The 14,957-nt window shown below is 48.6% G+C and overlaps 2 protein-coding genes across 2 annotated transcripts; one reads left to right on the top strand and one right to left on the bottom strand.

Annotated features, from left to right (window-relative positions):
- Nucleotides 1–1,158: 1,158 nt before the first annotated feature.
- LOC309400241 (proton-coupled zinc antiporter SLC30A1-like) lies at nucleotides 1,159–3,264 on the top strand (the record flags this gene model as incomplete). Its single annotated transcript, XM_081968655.1, has 2 exons — nucleotides 1,159–1,706; nucleotides 2,549–3,264. Exons 1-2 carry the CDS (start codon nucleotides 1,172–1,174, stop codon nucleotides 3,262–3,264), a joined length of 1,251 nt encoding a protein of 416 aa, XP_081824781.1. The 5' UTR covers nucleotides 1,159–1,171.
- A 1,197-nt stretch (nucleotides 3,265–4,461) lies between these two features.
- On the bottom strand, nucleotides 4,462–14,136 carry LOC309399837 (uncharacterized protein). The gene is made up of 6 exons (XM_081967965.1): nucleotides 14,034–14,136; nucleotides 8,654–8,678; nucleotides 8,195–8,248; nucleotides 7,063–7,137; nucleotides 5,200–5,546; nucleotides 4,462–4,595 (listed from the first exon to the last, which is right to left on the bottom strand). The coding sequence occupies exons 3-6, from the start codon at nucleotides 8,243–8,245 to the stop codon at nucleotides 4,589–4,591; spliced, it is 480 nt and encodes a 159-aa protein (XP_081824091.1). The 5' UTR covers nucleotides 8,246–8,248; nucleotides 8,654–8,678; nucleotides 14,034–14,136; the 3' UTR covers nucleotides 4,462–4,588.
- Nucleotides 14,137–14,957: the final 821 nt, after the last annotated feature.

Here is a 14,957-nt window from a genome sequence, read left to right on the forward strand (position 1 = left end):
CTCCCTGAAGCCTCCTGGTTTGAAAAACGGAGTGCGGTGGGGCGCTGCATTCCCCCGGGGTCCCCCTCTTTGCCCCCCCCGTGCATGTGCACGCATCCGGTAGTAAAAAAACAATTGAATCCCACCACTGCCATGTATGTATTTTCGTCCAATATTTTCTTGCTTTGGGGCATGGCCCACCACATATGATAGTATGAACCTGATGCTTGCATCTACTTTTAATATTTAGCTGATCGATCTTTAAACGTTTTTGCCAGTCCGGTCGGTGCAAAGTGCCATCTATAAAATCTATTTTATACAAAGGGGGGGGGAAGACAAAAGGGCGGACTTCCTGCCCGCAGAGCTTGCACGAACCTATGGTGAATTCAAGGTGAATTCATGGAAGGAGGTGACGATTCCACCATGGAATGAAAGCTTCCCGAGGGATCCCTACTTTCCACCCATAGCTTGCTGTTCTCAGTCAAGATCCCGGGGATGCAAGCGGTCACGACAAAGACTGTACAAAATCCACGGGGGGTGGGGGGTGTTTCTTCTCCATGATATCGCCCACAATGGGGGAGAAATTTCCTGACAGTGAGAACTACTAACCAATGGAACGACTTGCCTCGAGAAGTTGCGGGGTGTTCCATCACTGGAGGTTTTTAAGAAGAGATTGGACAAGCATTTGTTTGGAATGGTGTAGGATCTCCTCCTTGAGCAGGGGGTTGGGCTAGATGACCCTTCGAGGTCCTTTCCCACTCTCTGTCGTTAAAAGTTGGGTCTGAAATGTGTAGATGCTGTATACACCAAATCACTGGCTACTAAAATCAGCTCGCAACTCCCCCATCCTGTTTGAGCTCCCTGTTCCTTTCCTAGCAAGACTCCCTTGCATACTTATAAGCCTCGGCTGTCTTTCTGCAGCTGGTGGACAGCCGGGCACGGGTCCAAGAAAAAGAGGGGGAATTAAAAAAGAATGGCCTCTTGGAAGGCCGGCCAAGGCTGCGTGCCATGACTCACGGCTCCTGCCAAACTCCCCTGCAGCTGCCGATTAAATCCTCCTGGGAATGAGAGAAGCCGGGAGATCCACAGCATAGCCAAGAGGCCCATAGGCGGTGTTGATAAGAAGAGGGCAGGAAAGGCCAGAGCTGGGGGGGGGGGGGAGAAGTTCGGGGCCAAAGACTGGAAGCTGCGGATGGCACCCCAGTTGAGAAAAACAGCGGGAATGTCGCTCGCCTTCCTGCCTTCTTGGCTGGTGGGCAGCCCAGATTTCCCGACGGGGCAGCTCTACCTGTTGGTCACTCTCTTCCTGGCGGAGATGGTGGGTAGCCGCCTGACGGCCTCGCTGCTTTTGCAGACCTGTGCCTTCCACACCTTGGAAGGCGTGCTGGCCTTGGCGGTCCGCGTGATGGATGCCCGTCTCGGCGCGGAGGGCGCTTACGCCAGCCGGAAGAACACCTTTGGGTGGTTGCGAGCCCCCGTCGCAGGCACGCTGGTCAGCGCCATCTTGCTGAGCGCATTGTACCTGGCTCTGATGGCCGAGGGCCTTCGGAGGTTGGCAGAGCCCCGGCTCACCCAGCACCCGCTGGCGCTGATGGGCATCGGGGCACTGGCTATCCCCATCCATCTGGCGAGGGAAGGTTTGCCCTGGAAGACACCCGCGAAGATGGACGTCAGGCCCTGCTGTGGCAGACGGAGGCCGGTGCCAACGGCAAAGCAGGAAACAGAAGGTAAGTTGGCACGGGTGTGCAAATGCGTGTGCGAGAAACCAAGTGAGGCCAGACGTGTCTTAATTCAAAACAATGCTGAATTGTGATGCTCTTAGCCGATACCCTGCCAAGGCCAAAAATGTAATTTTAAATTTGGGAGGATGGCGGTGGAAGGGGTAACTTCTCTCTCTTTTTTTTTCTCATTGGAAAAACTGCATTTAATTCAGGCACAGTTTAGCCCCAAATTTGTAGTGCTAAGTGAGTTTTGCCCCGTTTTACGACCTTCCTGGTCACCGTGGTTAAAGGAGGCACTGCGGAAACACAGTTGTTCGGTGACCCTGCCCGCAGGGGCAATGGGCGTTCAGTGAGATGTACGATCACAATTCTCTTTTGTCGAACGGTCACTAAGCAAAGCATTTAGCAGCGTCCCCGTGGTCCAAATTCAGATCATTAGCAACGGACTCGTATTTATGACGGTTGTGGTAGCCCCAGGCTCACATGCTCCCCTTTTGCGACCTTCCAACAAGCAATCGAGGAAGCCCGATTTGTTTCACAACTGTGTGACTCATTTAACAACCATTAAGTGATTCACTTAATGACCGTGACAAGGCAGGTCATTAAATGGGGCAAAATTCCACTGGACAACTGTCTCGCTTAGCAACTGAAACACTGGGCTCAATCGTGAGTCGTAAGTCGGGGATGGCCTGTAGCGTTATCTAGCCAGAGAGGTTTAATCGTGGCCACCAATATCTTGGTTGCCAGAAGAAATGCAATCCAGGACTTAAATCCACAATTTTATCATCTTTGCCCTGCATGAAATTCTCCCAGGCTGGTTTTAATCTTGTTTCGTCTTCCTCAAACAGATCTTCTGGGCCACGGATTGTCCACTAACAGTCAACCGTGGTTGGCCAAAGAGAAGGAGGGAAAAACTGCGTCGGCCGTAGGACCGTGGCGGACTCTTTATCTCAGATGGATGGTGACTTGTTTTGCCCCCGTGGCGGTCTTCCTGCATTCTCTCATGATCCACCTCTGGTGGACTCCGTGCCCGGGACATGCGATGTGTCTCCATCCCTGCCCAAAGAATCCGTGTCAATCCTGGGGAACATCTGACGTCCTGCAATCAGTGTCCGTGGACTGTTGGCTGCTGTATGTGGATCCTGGGCTGGCGATGGTGGTCGCCGTGGCCTTCCTGTGCTTAATCTGGCCCACCTTGCGGGCCTCCGCCCTGGTCCTCCTCCAAGCCACGCCAGAAGACCTGGATCTGTGGCTCCTGGAGAAACACCTTCACGCCACGGAAGGAGTGGTCGCCGTGCGGGAGCTCCGGGTCTGGCAGCTGGACGGCTGTAGCCGTTTGGTGGCCACAGCCCAGGTGGTCTGTCTCGACGTGGCCACTTTTGAGTCGGTGATTCAGAGGGTCAAGCAAGTGTTCTGTGAACATGGGGTTCACACCGTCACGGTGGAACCAAACTTGGGGGTGGGCCCAAATAAGGAACGGCGGGAAGGGTCTGGCCAGGGACTCCATAAGAGGCAGCTGTGTCCAGATCCTGCAGAGATGCTGGAGTTTGAGACCTGTGTATGAAAGAGGGGAGGGGAGAGGAGAGGAGAGAGAAAGGGATGAGGAGAAGAGAGGAGAGGAGGAGAGAAAGGGATGAGGAGAAGAGAGGAAAGGAGAGAGAAAGGGATGAGGAGAGGAGAGGAGAGTGAAAGGGATGAGGAGAGGAGAGAGGAGAGGAGAGAAACGGATGAGGAGAAGAGAGAGAAATGGGAGAGGAGAGGAGACCATGTACAATTGTCTACTAGGAGATGGGCAGTTAAGAAGTCTGATTAAATGAATGAATGAATGAATTAATTAATTAATGAAGTCACCAAGATGTCTTTTATGCTCTCATATAGTCAAAATGAGGACCAAAAGCTGTAAATCTCTGGGCCCCCAAATCTGTCCCGGTGTTTCCTGCCCTGTGGGTAATCATGTTTTAACCAGGTTTAGTTCTGTAAGTTTAGCAGTACGTGGGGAAGAGATGGAGCGAAGAGATGGGGCTCATGGAAGAGTCGGATAAGAGACAGCCGAGCCCTCAGCTGCATAATGGGTGGAGAAAAAGGCTCAGAATGGATCTGCCTTAATTTCTCGGCGAGAGAGTTGTACTTTCAGGCACACAATTGTGTTAACCGGGACTCACAATAAAGTAGATTTTGCTCATCTGGTCATGAATTCCGTTTGGTCTAACTGTTTAGGCTGGTCTAATTTTCTCATTCTTCCTCCCTCCCTCCCCTCTCCCCTTCCATCCTTCCTTCTTTCCCTCCCTCCCTCCCTCCCTCCCTCTCACTTTCCTTCCTCTCACCCTTCCATCTCTCCCTCTCTCCTTCCTTCCTTCCCTCCCTCTCTCCCTCTCACCTTCCTTCCTTCCTTACCTCCCTCCCTCCCACTCTCGCTCCAGCTCTCCTTCCTTCCTCCCTTCCTCCCACCTTCCTTCCTTCCGCCCATCCACCCTCCATTCATCTCTCCCTCTTTCCTTCCTTCCTCTCTTCCTTCCTTTCTTCCTTCCCTCCCTCTCACCTTCCTTCCTCTCTCCCTCTCACCTCCCACCATCTCTCCCTCTCTCCTTCCCTCCCTCCCATTTTCCCCTTCCCTTCTCCCTCCCCTCCCTTTTATTTTCATTTTTCCCCCAACGCCTTGATCCCAGGCACCAAAACGAGACTTATGGCATTCCTCCTCTCCCTGCTCCCCCAAAAGCAATGAAATTAAAACCCATCGAAGAGATTAAATCAAAAGGAGCTTCCATTTTCTAACACAGCGCATCATCCGCAGAAAGAATCGGGAATTCCGGAGACAGACAGACATCAGGCGTCATCCAGGCGTCTTCCTCCTTTCGGGTGACCCCGTCACGATCTGCTCTCCAAGATCTTCATGTCCTGCAACAATAACACATTAATCCCTCCCAGTGGTGAAATTCAAAAAAAATTCCCTACTGGTTCTGTGGGCGTGGCTTGGCGGGCATGTCTTGGTGCTCATGTGACTGGGGGCGTGGCTTGGTGGGCATGTGACCGGCGGGAGGCATGGCTTGGTGCTCATGTGACCGGGCAGGCGTGGCTTGGTCATGTGACCAGGTGGGTGTGGCTTGTGGTCATGTGACCGGGCGGGCATAGCTTGGTGGTCATGTGAGCAGGTGGGCATGGCTGCACAACTGACTCACACACCATGTAAAAGCAGCTGGACTTCTCACAAAATGAGCTCCTGCAACAAAGCGGGAACCGCACAGACAACCCGGCACGGCTGATTGTTGCACAACTGCTCAAAAATGATTTTTTTAAAAAGGGTCCCACGGTTGAGCAGAACAGCTGATTGTTGGAACTTTAACAAAAAAAACTTTTCTAAGCAGTTTTTTTACTACCGGTTGGGGCGAATTTCACCCCTGCCTCCCTCAATTGGGGGGGGGGGTGTCAATGGAGGATAAGAAGACCTCCCCCCAGTTTTTTTTTTCTCCTTCTGGTCCTTGGCCCACCTCCCTCTCCGTACCTGGGGGTGGTGGCCTCTAAACCCTTGGTGGCTTTGGTCAAGGAGACGGCTTCTGTCTTCTTCTCCACCTCTGGAGAAGGCGTCAAATCCGTCGGCGATGGCTCTTTCACTTCCTGCTCCGCTTCCGGTTTCAGTTCAGGTATGGCTTCCAGTTTCGCTTCTGGTTTCGCTCCCGGTGTCGCTTCCGGTTTTGCTTCCGGTTTCTTGCTAGCATGGCCCTGTTCTAGTCTTTTCAAGAGTCTCTTGCTCACCACGTTGGTCTTCGGCGACTTGATCCTCAGCTGCTTCCTGATGCCGTCACAGATGGCTTTTATCTTGTCCTCCGTGTCCACATAGCCGGCGCCATTCTGGGGGAGGAGAAAGATGGACTCTTGGTTTCTCCTCCCTCTGCAAATTGCCCACTGTCCGTGGCTTCCAACTTCCAATTCTGGACACCTCTGAGATTGGCCAGTTCCAGATTTGAGTTGGGAAGGCCAAGGCTTCCATACGGGAAGAGTTGGGCAAACAGACAAGCTTCCTTAAACAAACCATCATCTCCCTCTGAAAAATATTATTGTGGCGTTCAGAAAGATTCCACTAGGTTTATATACCCATGGGACAACCCGTCAGGATTGATGTGAGTGTTCCAGGAAATACCTTGATTAGGGGAGTCTGTATAAAAAGAGAGCAAATCCCAATCCCCCCCCCAACTGCTGGTGTTATCTACGTGGGTTATGAACTAGGGTTTTCTGCTTGAGCAGGAGGTTGGACTAGAAGACCCCCAAGGTCCCTTCTGAGTCAGTTATTCTGTTATCTTTCCTCCTCCACCCTCCCTCCCTTCTAACATTTATAATGTTATCTAGCTGGGTAATAAAATGTCTGCAAGAAAACCACCAAGGTCAGAAAGCACCAAGGAACTCATATTATTCCTCCCCCTCCTCCCCCTCTCCTCCTCCTCCTCCTCCTCCATTACCACCATCTCCTCCTCCTTCTCTTCCTCCTCCTCCTCTTCTCCTCAAACTCCCCTCCCTTCCAGCACTGATGATGTTCCCTAGTTGGGTAATAAAATGTCTGCCAGAAAACCACCAAGCTCAGAAAGCATCAAGGAACTCACATTATTCCTCCTCTTCCTCCCTCTCGTCTTCCTCCTCCTCCTCCTCCTCCTCTATCACCACCACCACCACCTCCTCCTCTTTATCTCTGCAAACCCTCCCTCCCTTCCAGCACTGATGATGTTTCCTAGTTGGGTAATAAAATGTCTGCCAGAAAACCACCAAGCTCAGAAAGCATCAAGGAACTCACATTATTCCTCCTCTTCCTCCCTCTCGTCTTCCTCCTCCTCTATCATCACCACCACCACCTCCTCCTCCTCTTTATCTCTGCAAACCCTCCCTCCCTTACTGATGATGTTCTGTAGTTGGGTAATAAAATGTCTGCAAGAAAATCACCAAGGAACATCAAGGAACTCATATTATTATTATTATTATTATTATTATTATTATTATTATTATTATTATTATTATTACTATTATTACTATTATTATTATTATTATTATTATTATTATTATTATTATTATTATTATTATTCCTCTTCCTCCTCTTCCTCCTCTCCTCAAACTCCCCTCCCTTCTAGCTCTGATGAGGTTACCTAGTTGGGTAATAAAATGTCTAGAAAACCAACAAGCTCAGAAAGCATCAAGGAACTCACATTTTTCCTCCTCCTCTTCACAAACCTCACTCCCTTCTAACACTGATGACGTTACCTACTTGGGTCACAAAACATCTGCAAGGAAACAGCTAAGCATTGGGAGCATCAATTACCACTCCCCAAAGTTCAATGTTGGTTTGGCCCATTTCCAAAGTCAGAAACAACCCCCGTCTCACCTTTTTGGAATGCAAAACTATATCCAGTTCTGGCAGGATCACCTCGAAGGTCCCACTCTCACCAACTTCCGGTGTCTGAAGAGGAAAAAATGATGGGAAGGAGAAAAAGGAGCCAGATCAGGTATATATATATAAGGCAAAAGTAAAGGTTCTCCTTGCACAGAGTCATTCCCGACTCTAGGGGGCGGTGCTCATCTCCATTTCAAAGCTGAAGAGCCAGTGCTGTCCGAAGATGTCTCCAGGGTCATGTGGCCAGCAGGACTCAACCCCAAAGGCGCATGGAACGCTGTTCCCTTCCCACCAAAGGTGGTTCCTATTTGTCTAGCATTTTTTACGTGCTTTCGAACTGCTAGGTTGGCAGAAGCTGGGACAAGGAACGGGAGCTCCTCACAGGAGGTTTTTAAGAAGTGACTGGATAATCCTTTGTCTGAAATGGGATAGGATCTCCTGCTTGAGCAGGGAGCTGGACTAGAAGACCTCCAAGGTCCCTTCCAACTCTGTTCTTCCTTCCTTCCTTCCTTCCTTCCTTCCTTCCTTCCTTCCTTCCTTCCTTCCTTCCTTCCTTCCTTTCCTTCCTTCCAAATAAGAAGGTTTTTAAGAAGAAACTAGACAGCCACTTGTCTCAAATGGGATAGGATCTCCTGCTTGAGCAGGGAACTGGACTAGAAGACCTCCAAGGTCCCTTCCAACTCTGTTCTTCCTTCCTTCCTTCCTTCCTTCCTTCCTTCCTTCCTTCCTTCCTTCCTTCCAAATAAGAAGGTTTTTAAGAAGAAACTGGACAGCCACTTGTCTCAAATGGGATAGGATCTCCTGCTTGAGCAGGGGGCTGGACTAGAAGACCTCCAAAGTCCCTTTTTCCTGCTCTATTCCGATTCCGAGGACTACCTATATCTGATTGTAATCATTCATGTAGGACAGCTCACACATGGGCTTTGGAGTGCTTTGCTAACATTTTGAAGTCCAATACTGAAAGCAAGAAGCAAAGCAAGCAAAGTTTACTTCAGATTTTCCAAGTCAGGATTTGGGACAGACAGTGTTTGGAGACCGTTAAAATACCACAGACGGATTTAGGGATTTACACCGAATCTATCCCCCCCCCTCCTTTTCTGGCTCGGCACCACAACTCACTTACAATGTCCAGTTTGTTTGGGAATTTTCTCTCCAAGATTTGCTTAATCTGCATGAACTGAGAAAAAGGCATATTTAGAGTACAGAATTATACCGTTTCCCCCCCGAAAATAAGACCTCCCCGGATAATAAGTCCAATCGTCTTAATTCAATTAGTACTGGCATTAATTATCATTATTATTCAAAACATGCCTACCAAAAGGAAAAAGGAAAGTTATTTTCAAGTCCACCATAGCTTTGTGGAAGGAACAGGAGAATATGTTCTTATAGGTTAGGTAAAAAATAAGGAATATTAATTTGTGTAACATTAAAGAGAACTAAAAGGCATGGTCTTGAAGGAATTAGCCACCCCAAGAGAAGAGAAGCATTTTGGGGTATTTTAGTGGGGGGAGAGAAGGTGGGGGGGAGAAAGGGTGAAAGGGCCAAGAGGCAGGACTGGAGCTACAGAAAGGGACTTACTTACCCGAGCTCTCGATCCTCAGGAACCTCTGCAAAACAGGAGAAAAGGAGGAGGAAGATGAAAGATCAATTTGCCAGATGATGGATGGAGGGAAGGAAGGAAAGAAGAAAAGAAGGAATGAGGGAAGGAAGGAAGAAGGGGGGAGGGAGAAAAGACATACAGCTGGATGAAATGGAGGGAGGGAAGGTAAATAGGGGGAAGGAAGGAAGGAAAGAAGGAAGGAAGGAAGGAAGAAAGAAGAGGGAAGGAGAAAAGAGGTACTGCTAGATGTAATGGAGGGAGGGAGGGTGGGAAGGAAAGAAAGGAGGAAGGAAGGAAGAGAATGGAAGGAAGGAAGGAAAGGAAGGTGGAAGGAAAGAAAGAATAACGGAAGGAAAGGAGGAAGGAAGGAAGGAAGGAAGGAAGAAGGGGAGGGAGAAAAGACGTACAGCTAGATGTAATGGAAGGAGGAAAGGATGGGAGGAAGAGGTGAGGAGGAAGGATTGGAGGGAGGAAGAAAAAAAGGAGATCAGAGGGGAAGATGCAGGGGAGGAAAGGAGGGAGGATGAATGGAACGAAAAGAGCAAGGAAGGGGGAATGGAAGGAAAACAGAAAAAGGGGAAGGGGAGGAAAGGAGGGAGGAAGGGACGATGGAATAGAGAGAAAGTTCAGGAATGAAAGAATAGAGTGAAAGATAGGGAGGAGAGGGAGAGGGAGAGGGAGAGGGAGGGGAGGAAGGAAGGAAGGAAGGAAGGAAGGAAGGAAGGAAGGAAGGAAGGAAGGAAGGAAGGGAGACACTCAAGAAAAATCCAGTTCAAGGTAAGAACAAACTTCTGTAAAGCTTCAAACCTTCCCACCAACTATTCAAAATCAGAACTAGGAAGACAAGAAAACAAATTTTAGCCACCCTAAAAACAGCTTCATCTACTTATTTCATCTACACACAAACACACACACACACACACACTACACAAAGCTCTCCCCACCTTTCTCCCAGGGAGGAGGAGGAGAAGGACAATCCAAACTCAACATATCTCCCACGCTTCGTGGAGCCTTCCCTCGCCTTAACTTCCTCCTAAATGTTCTAATAAAAGGATTTTTTTAGGGGGGGGTGACCCTCCCTCCCCCCCCAACCTTCAGTGGTCTCTCCTGGAAGGGGACAAGATGGTGTTTTCAGGGGGAGCAGAAACGTAAGACGACACCCCCCCTCCCCCCCTCCCCCAGAGGTCTTCTTCTCATCTCACCAAAAGAGGATCTTCACTTCGAGCAAAGAGTTAGAGGTCATGGCCACCCCTCACTCAAGCTGGAGCCCTCCCCCTCCCCCGGAAGGACAAGGGATGACCGGTTGAAAGGCTTCACCCCACAAGAGAAAGCTTTGTCGGTGGGGGCAGGTCAAGAGTGGGGGGCAAGAGAGCTTCATGGATGTTGACCCTCCAAAGAACTGGTCTGTTCCTAAGCAACCGCTCCAAAGTTCTGACTTCAGACACACAAACCCTCCTTGATTGCACGGATCTTCTAAACCAGAGTTCACCACCTGGTGGTCCTTGGACCACCGGTGGCCCACGAGAAAATTTGCATTGTCCGCCGAAAAATTAGTTGCATTTTTTAATATTGCACTCAATCAGGGGTCCTCAAACTACGGCCCCTGGGACGGATATGTGCAATGGACGCTTGTGTTGTGCGGAGAGTCTCCCCCTTCGGGGTCTTTTTGTGGGGGTCGGAGAGGGGCAGAAATTCCGACTTGGGGTCTGCTTCAGCCTCCTGATGGGGGGCTTTGGGCAAAGGCTGGAGGGAAGCACCGCTGGTGGCGAAGAGCCGGAGGGCCTTGTTCCAGTGGAGCTGCATTATGGCCTGGAACTGGCTGACCATCTCAGCCCTCTGAGCCTCCAGGTGCCGGTACCTGGCCTTGCACTCCCGCAGGTCTTCCCTCTGCTTGGAAAGCCCATGCTCCTAGTCCTCAGTGAGGTGCCTCTACTGAGCCTCCTTCTCAGTCAGATCCAATTTGAACTGAACTCCTTTGCCAACTCTTTCTCCTGGGGGCTGCTTAGCTCCAGCAATGGCTTCCTATCAGGGCCCAAAGGAGCCCGGGCGGGCAGGCGAGGAGGGGCTGGGAGGGGAGGGGCGAGGAGAGGCTGGCGAGGCGCCCCTTGATGTGAGTGACATCGAGTTGGCCACGCCCACCCAATCACATAACAGCCTTGCCACGCCCACCCAGCCAGTTATTAGGCAGATCGTATATTAGCGGTCCACGGGATTTAAAATGATGAATTTAGTCCTGAAGCCCGAAAGGTTGGGGACCCTGTTCTAAACCATCATGGCAGAATCTCAGTTTAAGGGGGTCTATGGGGGGATACCCTTTAGATCACCTTTGCCCAAGCCTGGCCCTCTGTAGATCACAGGATGTCTATGCCCCATCATGAGAGACCACCATGAAGGATGGGTCAATAACACCCAAAGCTGGAAGAAGAATGGAAGGCAACATAGTTTTCTCATTCAGGGCAATTTTGAGATCTGTGGACTTTCATCTCCCAGAATTCCCCGGCCAACTTCCCCTTAACAACCAGCTGACCAACTTAACCATTCAACAACTGTCGCAAAACGGGGCAAAACTCACTCAACCAGTGTCTCACTTAACAACATAAAATTTGGGGCCTCCATTGCGGTCGTAAGTCAAGTGTATATGCTTTTTTGGGGGAGGGGGCGAAAACATCTTTCACACAAATGTTTTTGCTCAAATTTGTGGCCTTTTCCAACCTTTTCCCCCCCAGAAATATAATAATTGCTTGTTTTGACTCCCCACGCAACGAAACCTTTAAACCAGAGCTGACGTCTTCTTGACAACATCTGGAATCCGGTCAGCCTCTTGCAAGCTACTGATCTGGACGTGATTATACCTTATCTTTTCCCGTTTGTTTTTCCCTGCTGGAGTGGAGAAAAAATACGGCAACGATAATTCTCAGTGGAAGATGGAGAAGGCTGGTTGAAATCATGAATGACATACAGTCAGTCCTGGCAAGTTTTGGTCACCACAAGTAGGAAAAAAGGATGTGGAGACTCTTGAAAGAGTGCAGAGAAGAGCAACAAAGAGGATGAGGGGACTGGAGGCTAAAACATACGATGAACGGTTGCAGGAACTGGGCATGGCTAGTCTAGGGAAGAGAAGGACATGGGGAGACAGGAGAGCATCTTCCAATATTTGAGGGGCTGCCACAGAGAGGAGGAAGGGGCCAAGCTATTCTCCAAAACACCTGAAGGCAGGACAAGAAGCAATGGGTGGAAACTAATCAAGGAGAGAAGCAACTTAGAACTAAGGAGAAATTTCCTGACAGTTAGAACAATTAATCAGTGGAACAGAAATTGCCTCCAGAAGTTGTAAAATGCTCCAACACTGGAAGTTTTTAAGAAGAAATTGGATAACCATTTGTCTGAAGTGGTATAGAGTTTCCTGCCTAAGCAGCGCAGGGGGTTGGACTAGAAGACCTCCAAGGTCCCTTCCAACTCTGTTATTCTAAATGCAATCAACCCATAGAACAGAAGTTGCCTTCGGATGTTGTGGGAGCTTCACCCCTGGAAGCTTTCAAGAAGAGACGGGACTGCCATCGGTCAGAAATGGTGTAAGGTCTCCTGCTTGGGGTGGGGTGGGGGTTGGGCTAGATGACCTACAAGGCCCCTTCCAACTCTGTTATTCGGTTAAGCAATCCAATGAGCAAGTTTGCACAGACCTCATCACAAGATCCTCACATGTTCCTCCTGGACTTTTGAAGGCTAGACTGTTTAACCTTGAAAAATTCTCACCCCTCCCGAATCCCGGAATAATTGCTGCTTGTCATCACTTTGGAGTTAAGTAGGGGAGAAGGAAATTGCACAACTTGCAAAGCTGCTTTAAAATAATAATAAAAAATGAACGATTCCTTGGCAGGGAGCGAGACCCAAATGAGAGAAGGAAAAACATTCACAAAAACATAAACAGACGGGATATTTGCAGGAACAAGATGCAAATGTCCACCTCCAAACACCCAAATCGCTCTGTTCTGTTCATACAATTTCACCCCAGCAAGCTTGTTTTTTCCGAGTAAGACGTAATGTGGTTGGAATCATCATTAAACCAACAGAAAAACTTTGGGGAAGATGGGTGGTTTAGAAATGCAAAATATAAATAAGAATGTTTTTTTTTCTTCCTGCTTTGCAGGGAACTGCACATGGAATTCTCACCATTTTTTCCACCCTCCTTTCGGTGATTTTTTATTCCAAACTTTTCCAGGCTGGAAAAGTATTCCCTTATGGACTCAACAATTTCCCCCACACCAGTAAATCTAGGAGGGGGGGGGGAAACCAGATTAGAGGCATTTGACCCTCAAGGCTACCTAAAGCCTTTTAAAACCCGTTGTTCTTTTAAAATCTGAGACCCTGGAAACATAAATGAAAGTTTCAAGAAGCAAGTTGGGCTGGTGCACATCTGATGCTTTGTTATTGTTGTGATTTCTCTTCTCTTTCTCCTCCTCTCCCCTTAGTCCCTCCCTTCTCTTCCTCCTTTCCTCTCCTCCTCTCTCTTTCCATGCTTTTTTCTTTTCCCTCCTTCCCCTTCCCTTCCTTTCCTTTTTCCTTTCTGATCTTTTTTCTTTTCTATCCTCTCTTCTCCTCTCCTGCCCTCCCTTTCCATTCTTTTTTCTTTTCTATTCTTCCCCTTTCCTTTCTTTCATCCCTCTTTTCTCTTCTCTTTTCTTCTTCCCTTCCCTTCCCATTCTTCCCTTCCTTTCCTTTCCATTCCTCTCTTCCCTTCCCTTCCTTTCCTTTTTCCTTTCTGATCTTTTTTCTTTTCTATCCTCTCTTCTCCGCTCCCTCCTCTCCTGCCCTCCCTTTCCATTCTTTTTTCTTTTCTATTCTTCCCCTTTCCTTTCTTCCATTCCCCTTTTCTCTTCTCTTCTCTTTTCTTCCCTTCCCTCTCTTCCCTTCCCATTCTTCCCTTCCTTTCCCTTCCTCTTTTCTCTTCCCTTCCCTTCCTTTCCCTTCTTCTCTTTCCTTCCCTTCCCTTTCTTGCTTTCCCTTCCTCTTTTCTCTTCCCTTCCCTTCCTTTCCCTTCTTCTCTTTCCTTCCCTTCCCTTTCTTGCTTTCCCTTCCTCTTTTCTCTTCCCTTTCCTTCCTTCTCATACCTTCCTTTCCGCTCTTCCCTTCTCTTTTCTTTTCTCTTCCCTTCCTTTCCCTCTTCCCTTCCTTCCTTCCCTCCTTCCCTGCAGTTTCAACTACCTTTTACCACCACACTCCAAATCCTTAATATATACGTATATAATTTGCCACACTTGTTAAAGAAAGAGGATGAATAACACAGCTGCTCGCTTCGGCCCAGCCCTGAGCTTTGCACGGCAACGAAACTGAGCGAACAAGGGCAAGATTCAGTCCTTGTTACCTCATCCCGTACGTGTGGCCGGTCTCCTGGCTGTTTAGCAAACAGCTAAACCGCAAAAATGCCAGCAATGCACCAGGCTGGGTCCTTCCTTCCAGCTCATCTTACCAAAGACGGAAGGCAAGGATCAAATGAGTGAGGGAATGAATCAACACGGATAAAATTAAACCCCGAACGTCGACCGACGGATGCCAAAAACTAGGGATGGGAGCAAGCAAGACTAGGTGAGGGATGTATCAATCATCCTTTATGCATCTCGTCTGGACTTCATTTTCGAGCGAGGGTTTTTATTATGTTTAGGGCAGCAAAGGGAGCGAAGGTCAGCCTGGAGAACAGCCAGAATTAAATGCCATAATCCTTTTTTTTCCGGTTGACGCATACTTAGCCCAGAGAAAACCGCAAAGGGAGGCCGTTTTTTCGGTTGTGTTGCTGACGATGTTTTTCTAGACAACAGCTCGGTTTTATTATTTTCAGACAAGGGTATCAGAGTAGTTTTTTTTGGGGGGGTGATGCTTTTATTTTAGGGTCTTTGGCAGGGGGTCCTCGACGTATGACCACTTAGTGAGTGTCTGAAGTTACAAGGGCAGTGGGAAAAAGTTACTTAAGGTCATTTTTCATACTCTTTTTTCCCCTTTTCCTCCTGCTTGTGAAAATTTTATCAGAGAGCTGAGTTGGAATGGACAACACTGACAGAAATCCCTCTTATTTATCCATAAATATCTCTCTCTTTCTCCATCTAAATCTTTATCTATCTGTCTGTCTGTCTATCATCTAGCTAGATAGCTATCTACATCTATCTCTATGTCTGTCTGTCTATCTATCATCTGTCGTCTATAAATCTATCTATCTATCTCTATCCAGCTATCATCTATCTATTTATCTATCTATCTAGCTATCTGTCGTCTATAAATCTATCAATCTATAATC

This window comes from Natrix helvetica (genome assembly GCF_964273705.1).
Source record: "Natrix helvetica genome assembly, chromosome: 16".
NCBI lineage: Eukaryota > Metazoa > Chordata > Lepidosauria > Squamata > Natricidae > Natrix > Natrix helvetica.

What these genes read in the sequence shown, in the direction of transcription:
- LOC309399837 (XM_081967965.1), bottom strand. Translation starts at nt 8,245, where the DNA reads ATGCAGATTAAGCAAATCTTGGAGAGAAAATTCCCAAACAAACTGGAC. An exon ending in TCCCAAACAAACTGGACATT is followed by an intron (nt 7,138 to 8,194) that starts GTAAGTGAGTTG and finishes TTTCCTCTTCAG; the next exon opens with ACACCGGAAGTTGGTGAGAG. An exon ending in TAGTTTTGCATTCCAAAAAG is followed by an intron (nt 5,547 to 7,062) that starts GTGAGACGGGGG and finishes CTCCTCCCCCAG; the next exon opens with AATGGCGCCGGCTATGTGGA.